The sequence below is a fragment of the Mus caroli genome, unplaced genomic scaffold, assembly GCF_978045245.1.
Source record: "Mus caroli unplaced genomic scaffold, Mus_caroli_1 scaffold_18, whole genome shotgun sequence".
Lineage (NCBI taxonomy): Eukaryota > Metazoa > Chordata > Mammalia > Rodentia > Muridae > Mus > Mus caroli.
The window spans coordinates 13,167,774-13,194,883 of NW_028227273.1; the positions used below are offsets into that span (position 1 = coordinate 13,167,774).

Genomic DNA, 27,110 nt, shown 5'->3' on the forward strand with positions numbered 1-27,110 from the left:
CAAAGAGACGAGGATACTCGGGCTTGTCATCCAGCACTTCTTCCATTGGTAGCAGAACCTATACTGATAACAATGTGAATTAAGACTCCTTAAGTTCATTCTACTTCGCCTTCAGGTCTCTGGGCTGTTTTCATCTTTGAGGGCAGCTATCTTGGATTGTGCTAGGCTCTAAAACACGGGCAGCTCTCAGAAGGTTCTATGGAGCAGCCGGCAATGGAAACTGCAGCAAGGGAGCCGTGCATCAAGGATGGCACATCATGAAGGAGATTTATTAAGAGAGCTGATATGTAATCTCAAGGGACAGGACTTCAGAAGCAAATGGTGGGAAACAGCAGTCTGGTAGAGAGGATTGCACGGGCCTCATCTTAGGCTCCTGTGATGAAGAGTCTTTGAGTCCACTTTGAAGAGAGTCTGTACGAACGCAGTGAAGAAAGGTGGTTTTGTCCTGCAGATACGGTCTCCTTGGATATCATTAATGTCAGCAGCAAAGTCATGGCTGTATTCTGATATGTTTCAAATAACTCTGTCTGTTTGAACTCCCAATTTTAATACAGATGAGATCAAGTTGATATTTAACTCTAAAAACAAAGGAATATTATCAACGAATATAGCCATACTGAGTCCTGACAAAATTAGAGTATTCAAGTGGCTTCTCTCAATTATTATGGAAAAAAGAAAGTGAGTCCCTGTTGGGGAAGCCTACCTTCCCTGGTTTGCTGATGGTACAGGATTCTGTGCAACAAGGAGCCCAAAAGAATTGTTACCAATAATCAAATGGCATGATTGTACAACTAATTGTTTAGTTTCTTTCTTTCTTTTTCTTTCTTTCTTTCTTTCTTTTTTTCTTTCTTTCTTTCTTTCTTTCTTTCTTTCTTCTCTCTCTCTCTCTTCCTCCCTCCCTCCCCCCACCTCTCTCTCTCTCTCTCTTTCTTTCTTTCTTTCTTTCTTTCTTTCTTTCTTTCTTTCTTTCTTTCTTCTCTCTCTCTCTCTTCCTCCCTCCCTCCCCCCCTCTCTCTCTCTCTCTCTCTTTCTTTCTTTCTTTCTTTCTTTCTTTCTTTCTTTCTTTCTTTCTTTCTTTCTTTCTTTCTTTCTTTGTGACAATTTTGATAGCACTTCACTCCCAACAATAAGAACAATATATTTGCTGAGTGACTTCTATGATCAGCAAGGGAAGCATATTATATGCATTTCATCCTTCTTACAACTTTCTGAAGGAGTCTTCGTGGCTCTGGTTTTTGTAACAGAAATACGGCTTTCTAGGGATTAAGAAGCTGCCAAAGGTCACAGAGCCAGAAGAAAGTTATGGATTCGGACTCCCAAGCACCAGATCTTAACCAGAGATGTGTTCTTTTCTGCTCAGACAGTGATTCTGCCTTTGGGTTAACACTGGTGACATTGTAGAATAGGAAGCAGCTGTTTCCTTGATGTGGTGCAAAGCCAAACTAAAAAAATGAAACTATTGGATAAGTCTAGCCTTTGAATAAAGGTTCAAGTATAGACTTGCAGGCCCCTGATGCTCCTAAGCCAGTGACACCGTCATCGTCCCACCAAAGGAAGTGGATGATTCCTAGGTAACGGCCACAGGAGGAGAATTCCCTCTACCACTCCACCAGGAAAGTTGTTCACACTCTGGGATGCTTTGCATGCATCAACACAGCCCATTATTAGACTGGAGCCAGGTTTTCATCAGGTCAAAATACAGCTGGGTTCAACTGCAAGAATAAGACGCAAGGGACAAAGACCAGTAGCACTGGATGTCAACAAAGGATCCCCACACTCATCCCTAAAGCAAAGAGCCCTGGATTCCATCACCAGCAAAGAAAACCTAAAGGAAGAAAAAAAATGAGATGCTCTAGTTACCTGAGGTTCTAAGGGAGGGGGAGTTAGCCACTGCGCCCTAGTCTGGACAGTCTGGTGTACTGCAGAACCTTTTCCTTATGCAGAAATTCTTGAGAGCCTAAGTTTAAGAAGGAGCAGAATGTAGTTAGTGTCTAAGACTGATAAAGTGGAACTGAGTCCGGGATGATCAGGACTTAACTAACAGGCTTAAGGAGGAATCAAGCAATGGAAAGAACCATAGTCCCTCTGGCCCAGGGAATCCAGGTCAAGAAAAAGAAACCATAGCATAGAACTTCATTTTTCTAGGATGAAAAAATCATTGTGGGTTTCAACCCAGCACTAAATATAATCATTTTAAATGGGTAATTCTCTGTCCCATCTTTCTGAAGACTGGATACAAAGCTGGATCAAATTCATGTTCCCTACATTGGTTCTATAAGGAATTTGCTAAAGGCTCTGACAAAGGTTTTCTAGGAAATAACTCATGAAAATCTTAGGATGCATCAACTCTTACAGTAATCCTGTGCAATTCCTGAAGTGGTTGTATCACACTCTTCTAGTTAGTAACATAGTAGAAACTCATTTGTGAAACCCCGAGTTCACAGAGATGAATATAGCCATCATACATGAGAAAGACAGCCATTGAGAAATGCTTTTTTTTTATTGGAATGGAAATTCCCACCTCCATAGGTACATTTTTTTTCCTTATTTCTGGATCTCTAGCCTGCAGCAGCCACACTACTTCCTTAAGTACAGCTGCCGTCTCCCACAGCCTTGTTGCCGGCGATGTAGACCTTGATAATTCTTGCAATAAAAATCCAGTCATGTATGACATTTAGGAGGTAGGGAGCAAAAGATTTAAATTGCCTTGGGGCGCTGGAACCATTATAGAGTTTCCTTTAATGAGAATGGAAGACAAAGAAAGTTAGAGGCTCAGATACCGAGCCAAATCAAAATGGTTACCAAATCACTAGGCATGGGGTGGCCTCTTGATTGCTAGATAAAAAGTGGGTGGGGACACTCAAAGGATCAAAATTAACCAGATGCTGACAAGAGGGACTCAGGGCACCACAGGGTACCATAAAAAGACCAGCTCTTTTGGCTTCCTATATTTCAAAATACTTACACTTTCAAGAAAACCAGGGAGTGTTTGCTAGGAAATCCATCACAGCAAATACACTCCCCCCACTTCTCACAAGATGTATCCCAGTGGAGCACAATTCACTCACATTTCCATTTCCTTCCCTCACTCTCTTTTTCTCTACCTGCCTTCTCCTTCCGAGGAAGGAAGTAGAGTCTTTTCAGTCACAAGCTTCTCTCTGTGCCCTTTCAAAGCAGCCACTCTTCTCTCAAAGCTCCTTTCCTAGACTGAGCCAAATAGCTGCCCCTCACTCTCCCTGGAAGTCGGGGCTCTATAGCAGCTTGTAGCAGAGGGCATACTCTAGCTGAGTGAAGGGGACCTATTATGTCATCTCATGTGTCAGGGGTCTGTGCAGTCAAACTGGAGTCTGCATGGATGGCAGCAGGGCTCCCAGGCAAAACGCTGGACCCGGCAAAGAATGGAACCTGATCTTGGGCAGGAAGGATTCCTGGGAATTTCAGCACAAGAGACAGCTTGCACTTGTTCTGCCAAGCTCTGTGTCTATAACCACACATGCGTGCTGTATAAAGTGAGGTCCTTCTTCAGAGGACAGCCATGACGAGTGAGCGTTGCTAGAAACGGAGGAGGCCCTTCTCTGAACAAGAAATGGAATCACCAGTTGATTCACACCCACATGATACTGATATTGAAAGCACACTAGTTCAGAGCCCTGATCCTTACACCCCCACCCCCACCCCACCCCCCCTACCCCAGGCGTAGGAAAGGACCAAGGGACCTAAATACCAATCACTGATGCTGAGTTCCACCTCAAAGATCCGCAAATCCACTACTTGGGGTGTGGCCTACTCACTGGGATTTTAAAAACCTCCCATGCAGATCTGAGGAGCAGTCAGGGATTAAGAGTCCTTAACCACTGTCCAGGCAAAGGCCAGTTCGCCCACCCTACTTCTTTGCTGTACAGTCAGACTGGTTTCCAGGGCCCTAATCTCTCCTTGCTTAAGGCCTGACAGTCAGACCTGCGCTGTAAATCTGAGGAGCGAACTGTCCTGAAGGACTTGAACTTCCAAGTCCCTGAGTTGCAGCTCTTTCTTCTGTCCACATCATATAGCTGTCCTGGACATCTTACGCGAGGCAGTCCTTTAGGACTACTGTCTCAGAGTTTGCAGCAGCTTCTGTCTACAGCATCTACAGTATTTGAGTCTGCATCCCCAGGTGTGTCTGACTGGCAGCCAGGTTTGGGAGCTGCTGAGCTCCACGGTGGGTCTAGCCTTTCATCCTGCCAAGTCATTAAGGATTTGTAAGGATGAATGAGCTGTCTTGGGAGCGAGGAGGGCCTGCTGCAATGCTCCTTTATTAATTATGGGGAAGTGATGTATTGGCAGTGGTAGGGCTTCTCTTGGAAAGGACAATGAATGGTTCGTCGATTGCTGCATTAGGTCTTTCCTGACTCAGTCTTAATGCTCAGGTTTTTGTTTTTTGTTTTTGTTTTTTTTTCTCCTGTCTGTAGTTTAAAAGCCGCACATCGTTCACACTAAAGGGACTCTAGATCTTTATTCCCTTCTAAGCAGCAAGGTGTGAGGGAAATTGCAACACCTGGAGTCTTTCAGAGATCTCCGCTGGGGAAACCCCTGCCCTTAGTCTGGATTTGATCCGCAGCATCTAGTAGCTAGGATATGTCTTCTTAGCTAGATATGAAGGTGAAACATAGAGTAAGGATTTAAAAAAAAAATCGACGATACAACCCCAGATTCCCTTTTGCTGTATAAAGCTTGCATTAGCAAAGGACTAGAATGTGGAGGAAGAAGGATGTATCTGGAGTAGTGAATTGCGGGGTAAGGAAGGAGTAGGAGAGTTGGGGTGTGTGTTTGGGGTTGGGGGTTGTCAACGGATCAGTCTAGCGAGGTTCAAAAGAAAAGTTGCAGCGACACGGGTCTGAGCCTGTCGGGGTGCGGGAGAGAGCGCTGGCTTGTGTGGTTTGTACGCACTGCGGGGGGCCCCACAGTCTGAGAAATCCAGCCACTGGCAGAGCAGAGGAGACCCCGGTGGTTGCCACCGCTGCCCGCCCGGCTTTTGCTACCGCAAAGCACCCGGGGGTAGCACGCGGGGTCCGGAGAGGCGGGAGACACGGAAGGAGGCGGCGGGCCCGGCTCGTGCGAGCCAGTGCGAGGCTGCGGGCGGGCGGGCGGGGTGCGCGGGAGGGAGGGGAGAGAGCGAGGGAGGGAGCGCAGCGCGCGCGCCGCCCGGCCCCGGCCCTCCCAGCCCGCCGGCCTCGCCGCCTCCCGCCCGCGCGCACCGCTGCCTGCTGCCGCCGCCGCCGCTGCTCGCGCCGGGCGCTGCTCCGGAGTTGGGCCGCCGCCGCCGGCTTTGTGTTACCAGCAGAGGATGGGAGCGACCTCCTCCTGATCCAGAGCTGTCTCAAAAGGGAGTGAGCGCGCCCGATCGCCTGGCGGCGTGCAGGACCGGGGAAGGGGATCCATCCACAAGGCTCAGCCCAGGTAGGAGCTGGTCCCCGGCAGGCAGAGACATCGGGGAGACGGTAACTGATCTCTTCGCGGTTCCCCAGGCAGCGATTCCCTTGGTTTAAGCCAAAGGGCTGGTTCTGGAGTGTGTGTGTGTGTGTGTGTGTGTGTGTGTGTGTGTGTGTGTGAGCGTGTGCGCGCCTGCACATTTTCTGTATGTCCGTGCTTCTCTGAGAGTGAAATTGCTCAGGCTGTTGGTGGTTCTGGGCGTGAGGGTCCCCGCCTGCCAGTGCAGATTGCCAGAGGAAGAAAGGGTTGCTAGGGGGGAGGGGGGATGCTGCACCCTGGACAGTGCTGGCTGGGCTGCGAGGATTCAGGGCGCAAAGAGCTAAGTCCACCCGGAAAACAAGCAGCGCTGCTGGGAAGCCAGACATCTCCATCCATTGGGCTCCTCTCCGGGTGGGTCACCCTTCTTCCTGGTAATCCCTGGGGTCTTCCCCCAAGGCTCCACTTATGAGCCTCTTCTGGCGGGCACTGGGTGCCACTAGGGGAGGACTGCAGAGAGGAGGGAGGTGTGGCTGTGTAGCGGAGAAAGAGGAGGGAGAAATGAGATGGGGAGTGGGCTGTAGGATCCCAGCGACTGGGCACCGTGCCTTGGTGTGTGTTGCGGATTCTGCACACACAGGCGTCTTTACCCAGAGATTCAAAGGGAACTTCACAGTCGCATTATTTGACACCGAGGCTATGGCTGGCTCTTGGGGAAATGGCCTGTGTTCTGAGATTCAAGGATCTCCTTCTTGGCTCCTCCTTCTCTAGGAAGAGGGAGGTCTTACAGCAGGTCAGGCAGAGAAACCAAATCTGTCCTGGAGATGCCTTAAAAAAAATACAACATATGTGCGTGCTTGCATCCCCCCCCCCGACACACACACACACACACACACACACACACACACACACACAAACACACACACAAACACACACACACACACTAGCCCTCCCCTGTAGACCCATAGATTCTGTCTAATGAATGACTTGCTTGCATTTCCTACTTTTCTTCCCAGATAGAGTGGCAGTGCTTGAGTGAAGAGCAGCAGTGGTCCAGTTTAACAAAGCATTTTTGGGAGAGCATATGCATGCTGTCTGTGATCCTGGGCAGAAAGTCATGCTTTTTGTGTTAGGTATGGTTTTAACCCTCCCCCCACCCTTCCCCCCTAGCCTGGCTCCCTGAAAGGCACTCTCTGGCTCTCTGCTAGTCAGCCACTAGTGGTTGTGAACACAACAACACAAACTTTGTCCTGCTGGAGGTGTAAAGACTAAAACGAGGAAAAAAGGATATCAGTGGGAGGTGTAGTGGAAGAAGCTTTAAAAAAAAATGACAGATGAGCTAAAGACAGTTCAGGCATCCTGGTCATGGAGCCAGCAGCTGAGGAGGAGGAGATTTCTGATCAGATCTGCTTCAAAGGACTGCCTGAGTACATCACATAGGAACAGCTGAACAACATCTACAGCCCAGGACCTGCTGGGTGAAGATTTCTGAAGGGGGATGTGGGGGAGTGTGGAGGGGGAGGCAACCTGGAGGACATTCTGAAAGTATGCCCCACTAACACACACACACAAAGTACACACACACAAGTACACACACACAAAGTACACACCACACACACACCTCCTCTCTTAGAGCTCTTCTGCAGAAAAAAAGGGGGAGTGGGAGTGGGATGAATCTAGAGTCTTCATTCATTTGTTAAGAACAGAAAGCCGGAAGAAGGATGGCTGCTTTTTAGGTTCCTCTTTCAAATCCTGTGTTACCGGGATTTTGCTCTCTGGGTTTGCTAAACTTGCTTAATTTGCGAAGGTTAGCGGGGTATGAAGGCAGAAGGAAGGAAGGAAGGAGCCTGCTCCATCTTTGGGGTTGAGTGAGGGAGTTGGCAGGGAAGGACCACTGCTTTCTGTGAGATGGGCTTTCTTAAACCATTTTACAAATTTCTGCCTGTTTCAATAAAGTGTTCCATTTGGATTTCTGGGCACCTTAAATAAGATCTACCCTATAAAGAGAGAGGCCTGCTCTCCCCCCACCCTGCCCCGGTTTAAAATGGCTGTTGTGTTTTATTGAAAATGAACTGGGTCTCTAGAAAAAGAGTGAGAGGAAAATGAAAAAAAAAAAAAAAAGGTGAAGAGAGATAAGCCATTATCCACTGCCACACTGACCAGAGGCAGCAAAGGATGCGAGTGTCCTCGGAGTGATCAGCCAGGGCTGGGAAGAGAGGAGTGAACTAAAGGCAGAGGTGGGCTGTGCTTCATGCTGCCTTATTTGTCTGCAGACCTTACTGTTGCTGTGCAAGAGTTCCCAGAGTATCAGTGTGGATTTAGATTAAGAGATAGCTGGAAACTCTGTTGACTATGACAGGGAAGGAAAGCGCATAGTACTGTGAGTGCTGGAACTCTAAATAAAAACAGGGAAGGAAGGTGAGGGATACCTTGAGGACTGAAGAATCTCGATCAACATAGCTGTTCTTTCAAGCTCACTGTGTTCTGAAACAATAAACTACGTTGAAAAGAGCGGCGGCGTTTGTTAGTGAGCTATATTTAACATGTTTTTTATCGACGAAAATAGACTTTTATTTATCTTGCAAAGTAAACGCATGGTTCCTTCCCTCTTAGTGCTTAATCTGTGTCCTGGACAGAATAAATGATGAGAAGAACTCTGGGGCTTCTATAAATTGCATTCCTCCTTTAAAAAGAGAATGAACAGAAAAAAATATTTAAAAAAGACACAGCAGCATCAAGAAAGTATTTTGCCTTTGACCATGAACATCACAGTTTTAGACTTAAGGGTGTTGTTTTCATGCTGCCGTTCGACGAGGCCAGTCTTTTCTCTCGGATGCCCAAGGTAGAGGGAGACAGCTATGCAGGCAAGAATCAGGTATAGGTATCAGCAAGGACAAAACTAGAATGGAAGTTAAATATAGAGTAAGACATGTTTAGAGAGGAGGGTGTTACATCAGGTTACGTGTTTCATATTCTTGAGCTGTTGTATATATGTTCCTTCCAATCGTTGCTTTTGTTAAAAATGTAGTGGCTCAAGTGATAATCTCAGCCACTTAGGGATATGTGTCTTGTGTTTCAACATCATCCAGTACCATCCACACTTCATGATCCAATGTCTACTGCAAACCCACAATGAGATACCCACCTCTCCCCAGTGAGAACATTTATCCAGGAACCTATCTGACCAAATTCCACTGCTCCCTCTTGTGGCAAGTATTTTCCCTGACTTTCTCTAGATTCCAGGATGCTGTATGGATTCCCCACTGTTCCTTTAAAAGTCTACCTCTCCAGCTCTAATTCTCAGTGGTAACTAAGGCCAACCCGGCCAGTGGGTTACTACACTACCTGTTCCCACTTCTCCCTCTGAACAAAATGGTTCTGGCTCCTGGGAGATGTCTCCTAGATGTAGGGGAAGTAGATGTCAGGTGTTTTCCGACCCGTTGGGATAGACCAGACTCGGGAAATGTGAGCTTTCAGCTTTTGCCTGTGGGATTTTGATTTAAACTTAGGCCTAGTCCAGTGGGGCCTCATTAAATGCAGTAGGATTATTTCTCTCTCTCTCTCTCTCTCTCTCTCTCTCTCTCTCTCTCTCTCTCTCTCTCTCTCTCTCTCTCTCTCTCTCCTCCCTCTCTTTCTCTTTCCTCTGGCAATCCCTCTCTTTCCCCTTATTCTTCCTCTCTCTTTCCTGCAGCCTCTAGCTTCTCATGTGTACATGTGCATCGTGTTGAAACTTTAAACTAGCCATGGTGTAGTTGTGTGTAGTAGCCCTCTTTCTGATGTGAAGACTTCCAGGGTAAGTGCTTACTGCTATGCTTTCATGGAAGGAGTTTCGAACACGAGTAGACAGTGCCTTGATTTCACAGAGCTCACACTGCTCTCTTCCCTGGCAACTCTGTTTGGAATCTGATTGCTGCGCCCTCACATTTACACCTGTCCTTTGGTTTTTGGGTCCTTGGTCCTTCTAGTCCAGAATGTAACAAGAAGGTTCAAATAACAGGCATCCTTACTTCCTGCTCAGTTTTCAAAGAAGGCAGGGAATGTCCTGTCTGACAAGTGAAGCATGGAAACTCTTTTTGTGGCTGAGGGCTAGTGCATCCTCTATAATAAGTTGTCTGAGTCTGGTAAAACTATTCATGGGTTCAAAGCCGTTATCCACTGGCCAACACAAAATCTGAAACCATTAGTATGAAGGTCACTCATCTGAGTGAAGGAATTCTGACCAAATCCCTAACAAAATGCAGAGGTATTGCCCAGCAAAGGGGTACGATGTGTGAATCTACACAGGCCATTAGTTTATGTCGATTTGTGAACCTGAAAAGCTTTATGCAATCAGCTCTCAAAAAGTCCCGAGGACCTGGGATACAGCAAGACAAAGAGGAAGTGGAAGAGTTAAAACTGTGTTTCTGCCCAGTGAATGCCCTCTTGAGACTGTTCTGATAGGGAAGTGTAGGGAGCCAAGGGCCTGGGAGCAGAGCTTTTGAATAAGAGGTCAGTAACCAGAGAGAAACCAAAAGCAGGCAAATGTGGATTCCTTTACTAAGGTTTTACCCTGAAGCAACCTTTGGTTCTTTTCTTAAGAAGTTAGCTTTTGTAAGGCTTCTGAGAAATGGGCAAAGTATTTTCTCTAGAGCAGATTGACAGTCTCAAAATCCTGAAGGCGCTGTATTGTAACATTTCCACTAGTCACCTAGACAACAGTTGCTCGATGCCAATTCAGATAAACAGTTCCCTGCACATTCAAGAGATCTTGGAAAAGTTAATGTCTCTATCAGAGGCCATCTTAAAAGATGGAATAATCACTCTGTAGATTCCATGCCATTGCAAACTAAGTCACAAATAATGTCTTTGCTTAATCTAATGTGAGATCAAGTCAAAACAGCAGGACAGCCAGTGATTTACCACCTTCCACTAATCCAACCATAGTGTCTACTGAGCATTCAGGTTGTGTAAAGGACACAAGGAAAGGCAAGCCATTTCACATTTGTTGAACACTTGTCATGTCATTATCTAGACAAGCTGGTATATGTGTGTGTGTGTGTGTGTATGTGTGTGTGTGTGCATGCATATGTATATGTATATATATGCACACATATATGTATATATATATATACATATACCTATTTGATATATGTGTATATACATATACCTATTTGATGCTTCTAAATGTCCAGCAAAGAAGCATAAAAATGCATTTAAAGATGAAGACTATGGTGCAGTTGAATGACTTAGCTGTGGGTCAATAAAAGACTATACAATCCATGTTCTGGATTTAGTTCTTCTTGTCATGATCTCATAGATGAAATGCCATGGCTGAGTAAGATAGGATCTGGACTGCAGAAGAAGGAGAGGAGAGGGGATTTGGGGGTCATCACAAAGAGGTAAAGGGGTTTAGAAAACCAATAAGCCGAGTCATTTTGACCAAGTAAAACATGTTCTAAGCATTTTATGACAAGGACAGCCATAGAAAAATATCTCCATAGCACTTGATCTGCCCTGCACTCAGTCAGGACCGTGTATATACACTATGGAGTTGGGATCAGTAGTAGCTTTTGGTATTTCCCAAGTGCATTTTACACTGGAAGGTAAGATTCATCATGGAGTCACTGCAATGGTCAGAGGCAAGGAGAAAGGGTAGGCCACTAGTCAATGCACTTCTTGGTTTACTTTTTACTTGGTTTTAAAGATAAATGGACCTCAAGGGGCTCCATACCCATGGAAGTCTCCTACCTGTGCCTCCAGATTCCTGGGATTTTAGGTGTAATGCTACACTGGGCATTCCTTGGTACACTCTAGGTAGTTTATTTATCATTGATGGCTCTGATGCATTCTCCTCTGCACGCCTCACCAAACCACAGGACTTAGGGACTCTTTCTGGTTGTGTTCATTCCTTAGTCTAGAGTATCCAAGCCTCATAACAGGTTTCAGTCATCAGGCGGCTTATTCTGCTCCCAAAGTGACACTTGATTTGTAGACTTCACTATAGGTAGCATCAGAGAGTTTGGAAAGGTGCCACATCTCAGGAGCCTCACCTCCCTTTCAAAAATGCCTTTCCTATAGAACAGAAATGACTCCCTCAGAGCTGAAGTTTTTGTGTGTTGGGCAGAATTCGAGAATTTTATCCCCATGAATCTTTTCTACCTTTCTTCCCAAAACATAAATAATTTTTGTTTTGTTTCGTGTTTAAATCAGTATTCTTAGCCCAGACACTGGAAAACACATCAAATGGCATGTGGTTTATTTGTGTGTGTGTGTGTGTGTGTGTGTGTGTGTGTGTGTGTGTGTGTGTGTGTGTGTGTAAAACAACAAAATCAAGAATGCCTAATATCAAATGGCTCTAAGATTAAAAAGGGAGAAAGTGATACCCAGAGGTCATTCCATCCAAGTCATGTCTGCTTTTCTTCCTCTTTGACCATGTAGAAGACTTTCCCAAATGGAACTACATTTCCAGCCTCAGGAATGCCTATATATCTAACCAGGATTCCTCAGAGAGGAAAGACGACCACATCATTGCTTTTTGTTTGGTGATGTAGACTGTTAAAATGCAGCCCCTTGTGTTCTCAGCCTTCAGGGCTCTGAGACTAGCAGATACATTCATTTATAATTATAATATTTGTTTGAATTCAGCATTTCTCTCAGCACACTTTCATCATCTACTTAAGGAGGGATAATGATTATAATAATATCAATAATGATAATAATAAGTCTATGGCTTTTATGGGGGAATAATATATTAATGTTACAGTAAAATACAAGTATTTTAGAAAGACTTATCCATGGCTTGAGAGTTAAATAGTGAGAGTCTTTGTCCCAATTGTGCCTTTAAATGGATATGCTAAATGACATAGAGTATTGTCATGGGAAGATGGAATGTAGGTAATGCACAATTTCATAGACCTTAAAATACATATATACATATATATCACACACACACACACACACACACACACACACACACACACACACATATATATATATATATATATATATATATATATATATATATATATAATTACTATTTTAAACAGTGAGAAAAATAATAATGCTTTTGGCTTTGTGAACCATGGGGTCTGTCATAGAAATTTAACTATATTCTTGCAACAAGGCAGCACAGACAATACAGACAAAAAGAAAGAGCTGTTTTCCTTAAGAAGTTATTTATAAACATTGACTCTCAATATCTCACAAGTTTCCTTTGAAATGTGAAATATTCCTTTGTTCCAGCTTTCAATCATCTAAGAGTGGGAAAGCATTTTAATTTCATGGGCTTTACAAGACCAGGTGGCAGGCTGGGTTGGGCCATTGGCCATGGATCGCTAATTCCTGACATACAGAATAGAACATGAGGGCATACAAACACAACATGAGTGAGCTCAAGACATCTTACCAGTTGGTATAGAGTCAAGAGAGGTGGCCTAGAAATGCACAGACCTGTTTTTAGAATTTAGTCTGTCACTTTATTTGACGCGTGGTTTTGCATAAGCTTTGTAGCTAGCAGCCTTGTGTTTCTTACTGAGAAGTGGAGAGCAAGGTTGCATGGCTTTTAAGAGATTCCCCAGGGTGGGGGGAGGGGGCAATAATAATAGTAATACTAATAAAGGAAATTTTACAGAGAGAAATTTGGTTTTAAGGTTGGATCACGGAGGTTAGGTATAAAAAAATTGAGAAAGGACAATATAAGTCATATTTATGTTTGTTTGTTTTTTCCCACTTAGTAGCTAAGCTGACTGTCGGAGACAGTAGACCCAGTGAGGCGGGCAGGTGGTGTATTATGAGTGGCACTGAGTGCCAAAATGTGGGACTTGAGTATCCTAAATCCAGATTGTTAGCAGAATTCCTCATCCCTACAGTTGAACAGGGAAGAGAAAGCAGAAGGGGCTTGTCCAAAAGTCATCAGTGGGGACGAATCTGGTATCCATTTTTTGTAGTCTCTTGACCAGTGAGACCTTCATTCATCTCACTCCCCAGAACAGTATGTGTTAGGAATCAATTAAAGGCAGCTGCATAGCTCTGACTTCCAAGAGGGAAAATCTCCATTAAGCTATAGAAGCTATTTTCAGTATTTTCTAATATGATCTAACTCCCACCCCCATATGAAGGTAGGTCTGTGAGAAATCACATCATCCAGAAGGGTAATGCTAAGGGGTCACCTGAAGCATTGCACTGAAGCAACTGATTTCCCGTAGTTTTCAAAATTTCTAAATAACTCAAATGTCAGTTCCTCATGGTGCCTTTACTAAAACCCCAGAGATCAGGCCCCAGTCTTTTATGTTTTATTGTGGGTTTTCTTAAGGAGAATTTGCAACAGCTAATGATTAAACTTTGAGAAAATAATTTAGAGCAATATCTCTGTTGACTGACTTTCAGTGAGGGCATACATTTCATGAGGAGAGAGATTGTATTTCTCTCTCTCTCTCTCTCTCTCTTTCTCTTTGTTTTAGCTCTTCTGCTAAACCAGATATTACATATTACCAGAAACCTTATAGACATTCAGCATTTGTTGGATGGATAGATGGATGAATGGATGGGTGAAAGGATGGGTGGATGGATGGATGGATGGATGAGTGAATGGATGAATGATGAATGAATAATTAAGTGATGGGCTACTATTAATATTGATGAAATGTTTCTCGTTTAATCAAAGGCTTGAGAAGCCAAGAAATTATCATGAGTCTCATGACTAAATGACTAACTTTTTGTTGGATGGTTGGTTGGTTGGTTGGTTGGTTGGCTGGTTGGCTTTAATTTCCCCCCAGTCAATTTTCCCCCTAACTTTTTTATTATCTCCTCTCAGGATTAACTTTATGATAGATTCTCACACACCAGAAAAAGGCAATAATAAAGTTGCTTCAACAGCTTCCCTAACAAAACTGTAACCCTTCAGCTGGGATTTAAGTAATTTTACCAAGATAAACACGTGTGGCTCCATCAAAGGACACACATACTGCATGCCCTATGCCACAGGGAGCATGTGTGCTTCATAAACCACTAAGATCTGTGGAAAACATTTTTGTTTTCCCACAGGCCACCAACACTCCACTTATTTTGTTGAATAATACGAGCTGACAAGTTCCTCTTCAAGCTGACTTACTTTTTGAAATTTTACTGCTTCTGTGTGGATTTGTGCATGGTTTTAGAGGCAAGCTAATTAATCATTCCTTCGGGAACTTTCCTAAACTGTAATATAGAATATTGACAGAAGAGTCACACAAAGGAAGTATTTGTGCATTTGATTATCTATCATTTATAATATACATATATACATATATTTATACATATATATATTTATAAAAGAAATATACATATTTCTTTTTGCTTCCCACTTCTGCTGTTCTCAGGAGAATTTGTCCATGGATTGAGTTTTGATACCAAACAGGAAAAAGACTTTCAGTGATGAAATGTATCTCCTAAGAAAGTTTTTACCAGACTGAATTCATTTCACCACCATTTTCATTATAAAAATATACATTGACAAATCAAATAATTTGAGATGTTCTGGTGTCATCTATCCTGAAATTGAATTATAAAGCTAAACTTCCCAGTTCCAAGAGGCACACTAGAAAGCAAAGGGAGCAGCAAGATTATGAATTAGGAGCTTTGTAAATGACTCAGTGCCTTCATCTCACCCTTTGACGATCCCCCACGAGTGTTCCTCTTTCATTCCATTTCCCCTCAGCCTCTCGTCTTCCACCTCCTTGCCAACATAGTCATGAAGGCCCTCCCTATTTTAATCCTGCAAGGGGTCCCATCTCAGTCTGTAAGAGCCAAAGCCATGTGATACATTTTTTCCCCACACCAGTGTTGTAACGATATACATAGCACATGACTGCCCTCCGATGCTCTGGCACTAAGTTAGTTCCACTTCCTTAATGAAGGGTTCCCCTGAGTGTGTGATTCCTGCAGATGCACCTGCCTCAGAGTCCTTGCTGGATTCCGCTCAGCTTTTCCTATTCTTCCTGTCTGGCCCTTATTCCAGGTCTTGTTAAGGAATAGTGCCAATACTGCACTATCTTAGACCTGCCTGTGTATGCAGGAACACTGCAACTCTATCCACTGTGTATCTTAAGATATGGCCCAGGTACCTGTATTCTTTTATCTCTGGATAATTTTTGAGTGAAGGGAAGTTGAAGAGACCTACATTCCTCACTATTCTCATCATATGTTCCTCTCAGGTTTTTCTCCTTCTGTGTACTAGAGAGATTTCTCCTCTTTTAGGTTCTTTCCTGTATGGACTTTTCTTTTCTTCAGCGTTCTATAATGAGTGTGGAGGCCTGAAGTTGACATCAGGTGTCTTTCTCAATTGCTCTAAAGAAAAGTCTCCCAGAGCTCACCAGTGGGCTAGACTAGCTATCCAGCTTGTTTGGGGCATCCCAGGCACCTACTTCCACAGTACATGAATTAAAGCAGGCTGGCATGCTTATAGGGGTATTAAGTGGGTTCTTGGGAACCAGACTCTGGTCTTCATTCTTGCCTGACAAGCACCTTATTGAGTGGTTGATCTCATCACCCCACATTTCTGAAGGTTAAATGTCTCCAGTCTAGGATGGCAAATAGTTTTGCTAGAAAATCTCTCTCTTTTTTAAATGACTTACACATAGAAGCACACATAAGACTTCATTCTTTCTTTTCCAGCGTATAAAACCAACTATCAAAGAAAGGCTGTTATTTTTTCTTAATGTGGAGTTAAGAAATTGAAGTAGTTATTATTGTCAACAAGAAGGGCCTTGGAAGAATCTAAGAATACAAAGGTTAGGTTTCCAAGCACTTGGCTCCCTTACCCTAAAAATACCCTGATATAGGACCAGAGGTGCAATGGTCTGAGGTTTCTAAAGTCATGGATTGAGTGCATGAATCTGGGAACTTCTAGCTTGTCCACTTGAGTGTTCAGTCACACTGTTGAAATGCCCAATGAGTCCCTCCTCTTCTGAAATCTAATAATGGAAGAGGTTCATCTTCTAGAAAGGAGATTTATAACTTGACTTCAGTAACACCCTAGTGAGCGTTAAATACATCAGAGAGAGAGATCTTTGCCATCCAACATTTAAGTGTTTGGCACATGTGAGTGATTAAGAGAAACTTGGTCAGTGAAGCCATGAAGAATATGCTGTTCTTGCAGGGTTGGGTTTTGTTTGTTTGTTTGTTTTGTTGTTGTTGTTGCTTTGCTTTGTTTTGTTTTGTTTTGTTTTGTTTTGTTTTATTCTTGACCATTTTAAGTTGTTAAAATAAGACTTAACTGCAGGGTAATGAATTTGTGAGCTGCACTGATAACCTTGAATAAGTTTTGGTTTATTAATAATATAGTATTGACTTGTTATGACAAAATTCTATACCAGTTTCCACCTGCCAGCTACCCATTTCCTTTATGTCAGTTTTGCTGCCTTCCATCCCGCTAAACCCTTGAGTATGTTACATGACTTTGGAAAGATCTTGGTCTTAAACTTCAGTTGATGATCACCCTCCCTCCTCCCTCAAATTGCAAAATTTCTCCTTAGAGGATGATGAGGAAGGAGAGAGGAGTAAAAACCTAGAAAGCTTAGAGATAAAGCAATATACACACAGGTCATCATATGGAAAGAAAGGCTGGCCAAGAGTTTATTCAACACCAAGTATGTAAACACAGAGCTGTTTGCCTTTATACAATTGTATTATAAACCTGCTGTGGAAGTCAACAGAAATCACTGTCAGCTGATGCCAAGAGCTCATGTTTAAAAAAAAATTCCCCACTACATCATTTAAGGTCAAATGACCTTTTTCAATGACTATTCTAACCTATGTATTATACTTTTCTAATTTGTAAAATAAGAATAACACAAACCTCCCTATTGACAGAAAGCTCAGGGACATAGAGGAAAAGGAATTGATTCTCTCTCTCTCTCTCTCTCTCTCTCTCTCTCTCTCTCTCTCTCTCTCTCTCTCTCTCTCTCTGTCTGTCTCTCTCCCTCCCCCCCTCTCTCTGTGTGCGTGTATGTGTGTGTGTGTGTGTGTGTGTGTGTAGGTCATGCTCAGTCAGCTATTCCAGCCTTTGTTGTCATTATTTCCACAAGTACAGTCATGGCGTCTGCTACAAGGCCCAGGTTTAGTAACCTTCAAGTGGGTCCTTACTGACTAGGACTCCATCCAGATTATCAGTGTCTTTTCTCTGACTCCCTCTCTGTTCTCCTCTTCTTTCTTTTCCACTTTCTTCTTCTTTCTCACATATTCATGTTGGCATGCAAAGTTAACACATTTAAATTTAAATTTTCTTCCCTTGTTTAGGGCCTCTAGCATGGCAGGGGTAGGGAAAGACTTGATTGGATGTCTCTGATTTCAATTGAAAGGGAAGGGAATAGATGCTTCCTTAAGTAGGCTTACAGTGTTTGATATGCTCAACAACTTTCAGTCAGCAAACCAGACCTTGGATAGGAAATCATGAGACCACATGGAACCCAGGCTGTGGAAGAAGACCCTTTATCCAAGCTAGAAGCCAGCCTTTCCCATCGTGAGATTCTTTGCAATGAACCTGGATAACTAATTTCCTCTCTTCTGGCTGACACCGCTATTGGCTTTTCTTCCTGATGCTGACCTCTGCTTATGGAGGGCACATCCATTTTATATAGTGAATATTTTTAAGTGCAGGTGCCCAGACCCAGTTGCCAGCTTCTGATACAGCACTAGAGATTTGTTGAGTCAGCACATGAGCTTATGAGAATCATTTTATTCATCCAGTAAGTATGAGCTGCACATCTTTTATGCACTAATCCTGACTCTAGGAACCAGGAATGAGTCCCTGCAATGAATGAAAGAATGGATGGATGAATAAATAAATAAATAAAACAGTCCCTGGTTCTATATGGTTTGCACTGTTTGGAGTAAGATGACAATACATAGAATCATTAAATACATTATTTAGCATACAAAAATAATAAGCACCATGGATAAAAATAGAAGCACTCATGCATGGGACACATGGCTTCTGCATAACTTCTTCATTTGCTTAAATCTCCTGTCCTAAATCTTTCTTCCTTTTTTGGGACTGCATTGCCCAACCTTTACCCCAGTTGCTTCCTTTGCTAGGCAATTGAAGTGGGTGTTTTCTGACATGAGACAGGATCCTGATTCCAGTTGTATTAATTCAAAGAGGAGGTCATGAGACTGTCATCTGGCCTCCCCAGCCCAACTCCTGCAAGAACCTTCCAGTTTACCCGTTATCCATCAGCAGAGAGGAAACACGACTTGCCCTGTGTGATATGTGGGGGTGGGCATCAAGGGTTGTAATAGTATTGATGCAGTGTGACTGGACCGTGAGTTCTTTCCTGAAGTCTGCCCGTGGTCTGAGAGACAAGGCTGGGGACCAGGATGCTCTCATTGGCATTCTAGGCGGAATGGGCCTGCGATGCACACAGTAACTTCATCCTTTGCTATCCTCTTTAGAGGAGCTTAGAAGTCCTTGCACGGGTTGTAGAAAAAAGGTTTACATTTCCTTAACTGTTGCCTTAGAAATAGATCAGTAACTTAGCATTGAAGATTTCGGGCAGCAAGAGTGACATGGGAGGGAATACCAGGTCCCTGGGAGAGCATGTCGGGGAGGAGCTCCTTGAAATAATACCAACTGCCAGTCAATGGAATGTGAAAAGGCCACCTAGTCAGCTGGGCTGGTGGGAATATTCTTTTCTCTGAGTCATGCACTTTACTGCTTGACAGTCAAAACCGACTACAGCCTCCAGAGGGAACAAGCATCCTGCTTAGATATCTTTGTGGTGAAGCTCTCTGTTGTCAGAGTGGTCATTTGATGGGCAGCCATCTTGCATGTGTGCTTCCGTTTCTTACAACTGTACCCTCTCCTTTAACATAAGTGACAGGCTTGCTAGCACCTGGTTCAATATTTACCATCATTTGTCACTATCATTCAGCTCAGGAACATGTGTTGTCTACTGTTGTTTTAATTTAAAATAGGCTGTATGTAGAAAATAATCCAGGCTTTATTCACATAGTACTAAGAACTAATTGGATGGTATAATGGATGTTTCTAAGTAATCTTTGGCTATAGTTAATCTGAATCCGTTGTTATCAACCTAAGCTTATCCTAGTATCCAAGAGCAAGAATATAAGAAAGCCTGGAAGATAACCAGACTTATATTTGCTTTTCCTGTGGTCTTAGATTATTTCGCTGTTCTATTTTTATGGAAGGATATGTAAGAAAGATGAAATCTAACTAGCTAAATGATGAAGAAAAAGACCCTGGAAGAAGGGAGACAATAGGGGCAAGAAAGAAACTACCTTGTATATAACACCTATCCACATCTAATGAGTATTTCTATTTGGTATTAATTTGATGGAGAAAGAAAGTGAAGTCCAGAGAGTTCTTTCCAGCTGCATCATTGCCAGTAAGTTACATCAGTGTTTTATAGGCACTGATTTCACAAATTATTGTGTTGTCTCCTTTTGAAAATCATTGTGATGTTTTTAGGTCACCTCAGAAGCCCCTCACCCCTGACCCTCGTTTTACTGACACTAATCATGGTGATGGATTTGTACAGACCCACCTGCCTTTCCACATCTGTTAGCCTTCTGGCTTAGAACAGTGTCCGATATGGGCTACAGCAGGGATGGAGGGCAGAGTTTTTTTGTTGGCAGACCTATGATTGCCCTGACAGTGTACACAGGAAGTGGTTGCCAGGCAATTGCTAAAGGCTAGGGCGTGCAGGGCAGCTGTCTCTAGGAACATGCCAGCTCTTGTGCTGTCATTGATGCTTGCCTGCTTCAATGTTTAATCCATATGAAAAAACCAGTCAGGCTGTTGGGAACCTTCCAGGAGACTGAGGCTAACTCAGTCCTCCTTACTCTAAGAGGCTTTCTGAAGGGCTAGTTCAAGTAGAAATACCACAGTTCTCAAATATTGCTTCTTCTATTATCAAAAAGAAGATATTGTTATTACTCTCTGAAACAGATCAGGGTTTGATCTTCATTTTAGAATTCATTATGTGTGTGATTTTTACTAAGTGCTGTCTAATCCTCAGTCATACCATATATAGAGTTATATTTTCTATACAGAGTGAACCTGTCTTACCCTCAATTATCACATTCCAACATAGAGTTACTGACAAGCTATCAAAAAGTTCCAGAGGTTGTCATGGAAACCTTGACACTGGGGCAGTATAACACAGAAGTGGTTCTTGTAAATATTGTAATTAATTGATTATATATCTATATATCTATATATCTACATATCTACATATCTATATGTCTATATATCTACATAGCTACATATCTATATATCTACATATCTACATATCTATATATCTATATATCTATATATCTACATATCTATATATCTACATATCTATATATCTATATATCTACATATCTACATATCTACATATCTATATATCTATATATCTACATATCTATATATCTACATATCTATATATCTACATATATACATATCTATATATCTATATATCTACGTATCTACAGATCTATATATCTATATATCTACATAGCTACATATCTATATATCTACATAGCTATATATCTACATATCTATATATCTATATATGTATATATCTATCTATATGCATATATATATATACATATATGAATTAGCATGATTTCTACAACAATGCTTATCTATGGAATGTATTAGTCTCAGGAAGCTGACAGTGAGTTGTTATTGTGCTTTTAAAATTTGAGGCTTAGAGGGGGAAAAAATGACTAACCTGGGACAGAAAACACAGTCTGTAATCACACAGAGATAAGCCAGTGTTGTCCTTTTCGTCAAGGAAGAAGTACATCCTGGAGCTCAGAGATCAGGTCTTAAAAGGTCTGCAGCAGACCTTAGGTGTTCAGGCATTGACTATGGGGAAACAGGCAAGAGGAAACAAGTAAAGGATTTTATGCGTTGAAAATACCTTCTTTGCTTTGTAGAAGTTCAAACTGACTGAAGCATGGAGGCTGGAGGGCTGAGTTTGACAGCAATTTGGAGAGTGTAGTTAATGTGTCAGGCTTAGAGACAGGTGCAGACTTTTGACTCTTCTAGTTAATCTGTCCCTTATATTTTTAGGCTCAAGACATTTTTGCACTGAACGTCTTCTGAAGGGATTACTAGAAAGGCGTTCTCCTTTCTACATGTTAGATGTCTGATCTTTAATTTGTATACCTGCCAGACATGGAGCTCCTTTAAAACATAGATCTTATTATAGTCACTTATTATATAGTGATACCACACTTTGATCAGCCACCTCTCCCAGTGATCCATTTTCATTCCTACCTCCATACTCCAGAGTTCTATCTTTCTCATTTGCTGCATTCAGCACACTGAAATCTCTGTAGTTTTAGAAACACCATTCCAAGTATTGTTATTATTAGGAACTTTGCCCTGTGTAGTTGGCTGCAATCCTCATATAGGTAGGTATCGACATGGTTGGTCTCTTCCTTATCTCTGGACTTTGCTCAACTATGACCTCATACTTGAGTATAAAATCAGGCAGGCCTTTTGGGTACACACATCAATACACAGACAGTGTCTGTCCCTGAGTTTGTTCTTCTCTGTTCCATTATGACACATTCTAATAGCCAGTATTTATATTTCCTTATTTGTTACCTCCCCATTAGAACAGAAGTAATGAACACAGAGATCTGTGTTTTAATCATTGCATCTTCAGGATGGAAGAGAAGAATTGATTGCAAAATCTATATTAAATACATAAATATGTGTGGTGTAAGTATACCTGCAAGTTGGGATTGGATAATTCACTCCTCTTGCTATCTGGTTGAATGTCACTCTATTGTCACACTTTCAAAATCCACACAATATCTTCAATGACTAAACAGGTGGACAGACTTGACTTGAAACTGTTGCATACTTTGAGTATACATCTTTTTTATTTTTCAGTCTTTTACTTAAATTAGATGTCAGCTGTCCTGATTTGTTCTTCTTTATTGCGGGAGAAATATATATATATATATATATATATATATATAAAAGAAAGTAATCTTTCATCAGTTATTAGCTAGAATGGATTCCTGGCTATGGTAGGATCCAGTAGGTTTGATGATATATGCTGAGCAAGGGATTCTCTTGGGCCTTATGCTTTTCTACACCAGCCATGCACAATAGACATGGGCAGAAAACATAGACAAAAGTGGCATGGCTTCCAGTCAGTTGAGCAAGGAGAATTCTGATCCTGGTTTAGCTTTCCACAGGTGACACAGAGTTCTGACTATGACCTCTTTCCGATCCATGATTTATGAATGCTATAATGAGGCATTCCAGATGACTGTTGTAGAGACGTTCTTTTGCATTTACCCCAAATGCCAGGTCTTGGAGGCACAGGTGCTATGACGTTTCAGCTGAGCTGGTGGCTTAGTCAACAAGTTCACTTTTACTATTCTGTGTGTTGCTCAGTGATCCAGTTGCCGTGTTCTTAACTAACAACATATCTTCATCATATGTATACTTTATGTATATTTTGTGGCCACGGTTGTCATGCTACATGAGGAAATTCAGATAGAATCACCACTCCCGCATCATTTGGTCTCTTGAGCCCACTATAGAGTTAATATGTGTTTTGGAATAATCATGGAAAGAATGACATTGGCACTGAGAAGGAACATTTTATGGCTGACTCTGCAGCCTTCTAGGCTCTTCCATACAGCTCAGCAAAGGCCTGGTTATCTCTTCTTCCTGTTGCGCACTGCCTGCAGCTTCGAAAGCAGTCTGTGTATCCAGATGTGAAGAACTGTGCTTGAAGACCCATGTGACCAGCTGATGATCTATCAGAAGTCCCAACTTGCTGAAATAGGGGGAGAGGAGGGACTGTGTCTTAATGAAAACAGGCTTTGAAAGAACTGCACCTAAAATATGAGAATACTGCATCTTCAGTGAAATAATTTCCTTCACAAGGACAAATACTTTTGAGCTTCATTGCCAATGAGCTTGAAGATTTCTCTGTTCCCAAGGAACCTTGGAGCAGTAGGATATTATTTTATGAAACACAATAAAGATGTACTCCAGGATTTAAGATAATCAGCATCCATTGTATTAGGAGGATTATTTCAGAGTCTTCAGTTTCAAGATGTGGCTCTTAATAAGGTGATTTTGTCAATGAAATTGTTTCCAAAGATATCATACTAAGTCAAATGGGGAAAAAAAATCCACTTGTGCAACAAGGAAGAATTTACTTAATGCTTCAAAAGGTTTGCTTTCTGGCTGTTAGTATGCTCCATCATATGCTCAATAGAACTGTGCGGTAATGGGACTTTTCATTTTCAGGGAGTCATATGTGTGTCTCGCTCCATGAACTGGACTACATGTAGAAAATACATAAACAGAGAGATTGAATTGTAAATATTACAAAAGATTGTTTAGTCACTGATGGATTCTTAGAATAATGATTCCACAGAGATTTTATGATGAGCAAACATATAGAAAGTTTTGGTATAAGTAATTCAAATAAGTTATTAATGATGCTTTGACTCTAATGATGTGATTTCTCTTCTTCTTCGCCTTTTTTTTTTTAACTGCAGGTTGGAGCAGTTGGAAGTCTTATTGTACAACATGCTTCGATTAAGTCTCCCACCCAATGTTTCAATGGGATTTCGTCTGGTAGCTCTGGTGGCTCTCTTGTTTTCCCATGTTGACCATATAACTGCAGACACAGAGGCAGAAACAGGAGGAAATGAAACCACTGAATGTACTGGTTCATATTACTGTAAGAAAGGGGTGATCTTGCCCATTTGGGAACCCCAAGACCCATCTTTTGGGGACAAAATTGCTAGAGCAACTGTGTATTTTGTGGCCATGGTCTACATGTTCCTTGGAGTTTCTATTATTGCAGACCGGTTTATGTCCTCTATAGAGGTCATCACCTCTCAAGAGAAAGAAATAACGATAAAGAAACCGAATGGAGAGACCACCAAGACTACGGTGAGAATCTGGAACGAGACTGTGTCGAACCTGACCTTGATGGCCCTGGGATCTTCTGCTCCTGAGATTCTCCTGTCAGTCATTGAAGTGTGTGGCCATAACTTCACGGCAGGGGACCTGGGTCCCAGCACCATCGTGGGAAGTGCTGCCTTTAACATGTTCATCATAATCGCACTCTGTGTTTATGTGGTCCCTGATGGAGAGACAAGGAAGATCAAGCACCTGCGTGTGTTCTTTGTGACAGCAGCCTGGAGCATCTTTGCCTACACCTGGCTTTATATAATCTTGTCGGTCAGCTCTCCTGGTGTGGTGGAGGTCTGGGAAGGCTTGCTTACTTTCTTCTTCTTTCCCATCTGCGTTGTGTTCGCTTGGGTAGCAGACAGGCGGCTTCTCTTTTACAAGTATGTCTACAAGCGGTATAGGGCCGGCAAGCAGAGGGGGATGATCATTGAACATGAAGGAGACAGACCGGCTTCCAAAACTGAAATCGAAATGGATGGGAAAGTGGTCAACTCTCATGTTGACAATTTCTTAGATGGGGCTCTGGTTTTGGAAGTTGATGAGAGGGACCAAGATGATGAGGAAGCCAGGCGTGAGATGGCAAGGATTCTGAAGGAACTTAAGCAGAAGCATCCTGAGAAAGAAATTGAGCAATTAATAGAATTAGCCAACTATCAGGTCCTAAGTCAACAGCAAAAAAGCCGAGCATTTTACAGGATTCAAGCTACTCGCCTGATGACCGGAGCTGGCAACATCTTGAAGAGGCATGCAGCTGATCAAGCAAGGAAGGCTGTCAGCATGCATGAAGTCAACATGGAAATGGCTGAAAACGACCCAGTCAGTAAGATCTTCTTTGAGCAAGGAACATACCAGTGTCTAGAGAACTGTGGTACTGTGGCCCTCACCATTATGCGCAGAGGGGGCGACTTGAGCACCACTGTGTTTGTTGACTTCCGGACAGAAGATGGCACAGCCAATGCTGGGTCTGATTATGAATTCACGGAAGGGACTGTGATCTTCAAACCAGGGGAGACCCAGAAGGAAATCAGAGTTGGCATCATTGATGATGATATCTTTGAAGAAGATGAAAACTTCCTTGTGCATCTTAGCAATGTCAGAGTCTCTTCAGATGTTTCAGAAGATGGCATACTAGAACCCAATCATGCATCTTCAATTGCTTGTCTTGGGTCACCCAGCACTGCCACCATAACCATTTTTGATGATGACCATGCAGGCATCTTTACATTTGAGGAACCCGTGACTCATGTGAGCGAGAGCATTGGCATCATGGAGGTGAAGGTGTTGAGAACCTCTGGAGCTCGAGGAAATGTTATCGTTCCCTATAAAACTATTGAAGGCACAGCTCGAGGTGGAGGGGAAGACTTTGAAGACACCTGTGGAGAGCTCGAATTCCAGAACGATGAAATAGTGTAAGTTACTTGTGTGTGTGTGTGTGTATCTTTTTGCATGTGAATATGTACTCTTTTAACAAATGCAATTCAAGAAACCACAGTTATTATGTAATATTACTTTCAAAATAACAGGTCTCTCATAGGTGTTTCTTTTAAATATGCACAATATGCAAGATCTTAATATCATTTTTTTTTAGTTTTGCACTTTTACATACTTTGCATACATCAAAGAGCATAATAAAATAAAATTGTGAAACAATTAAGTATATTGCAAAAGATAAGTTGAAAATTTTTATTCTGTTAGGAATCATGAAGAGTGCATATATGTGTGTGTGTATATATATATATATATATATATATATATATAACACATAAATACTGAAAACAAATGTTTAATACTTCACAAACTTGCTAACCCCATTGTTGTATAAAAGCCTGAAAAGGAAACACTTCTGAGAACGTCCTGACTACCAGGGTAGACTGAATGTTTCTATGGCTTTTAGTAGATATTGTGTATTATGAGACTCTATGGTAATGTTTCTACTTGTGGATTAATTTTGAATTATGACATATGACCAGCCTTGCTTCATCAATTGGATTCTAACATGGATTTATTTTGTTCCAAATCTGGTTTTCTTTTACATGATGATGTGAACCTTTCTACCCTAGTGATATGTAATAGAAATGTGTAAGATATGTAAGATTTCTACCAAGAATTCTTGCAGATGAGGCATGGGACAGAGACAAAGAGGTGACAAATGGCTGACTCTTTCCTCTCCTTACTAATGCTTCACCTTCTCATGATGCCCTGCTGTATCATGGACTCACCATGTCTGAAATGATTGTTCTATCAATAGCTACTATTGAGGAAGCAAGGTCTCCCACCTCACCCCCAGGGTAAGCTACAAGAGAGAGAGAGAGAGACAGACAGACAGACAGACAGACAGACAGACAGAGACAGACAGAGAGAGACAGAGAGAGACAGAGACAGGATCAAGAAGGAAGGAAGGGGGAAAGGGAGAGTGGAATTCAGAGAGGAACAAGAGAGAGGACATGGTAGTATCTGTAGTGCATCAAAGGACCATAAAATGAGAAAGAGTGTTAAATGAAGCATTGGTAACTTGGGTAATTAAGGAAAATATGTTCAATAAGATGAATTGTAAACTTGGTTAAACATATCTTGCTGTGCTAGCAAGTAAGTAAGTGCTCACCAAGAATGACATTTGCAAAAAAGAAAGCAAAAATAGGGAGAGGGATGGATAGAAGGACCAGGTTTCCTTGAAAGGGTTTTCTGGGGTCCTTAGGGTCCTTTGATGTTGTACAGTAGAGATGAATGGTTGTTGAAGTTGATT

At 42.3% G+C, this 27,110-nt stretch overlaps 1 protein-coding gene across 15 annotated transcripts in view; it reads left to right on the plus strand.

Moving 5' to 3' along the window:
* Window positions 1-27,110, plus strand: part of Slc8a1 (solute carrier family 8 member A1) — a 355,838-nt gene that overhangs the window by 52,742 nt on the left and 275,986 nt on the right. For 12 of the 15 annotated variants that reach the window (XM_021185824.3, XM_029471274.2, XM_029471275.2 and 9 more), the window contains exon 2: window positions 23,947-25,776. In XM_021185824.3, coding sequence (XP_021041483.1) covers window positions 23,978-25,776 — 1,799 coding nt within the window. In that variant the 5' untranslated portion in view covers window positions 23,947-23,977. Of the gene's footprint in view, window positions 1-3,822; window positions 4,154-5,230; window positions 5,437-6,482; window positions 6,579-23,946; window positions 25,777-27,110 lie in introns of those variants that run through there. The other 3 variants (XM_085833330.1, XM_029471272.2, XM_029471273.2) reach the window with 3 other exon arrangements.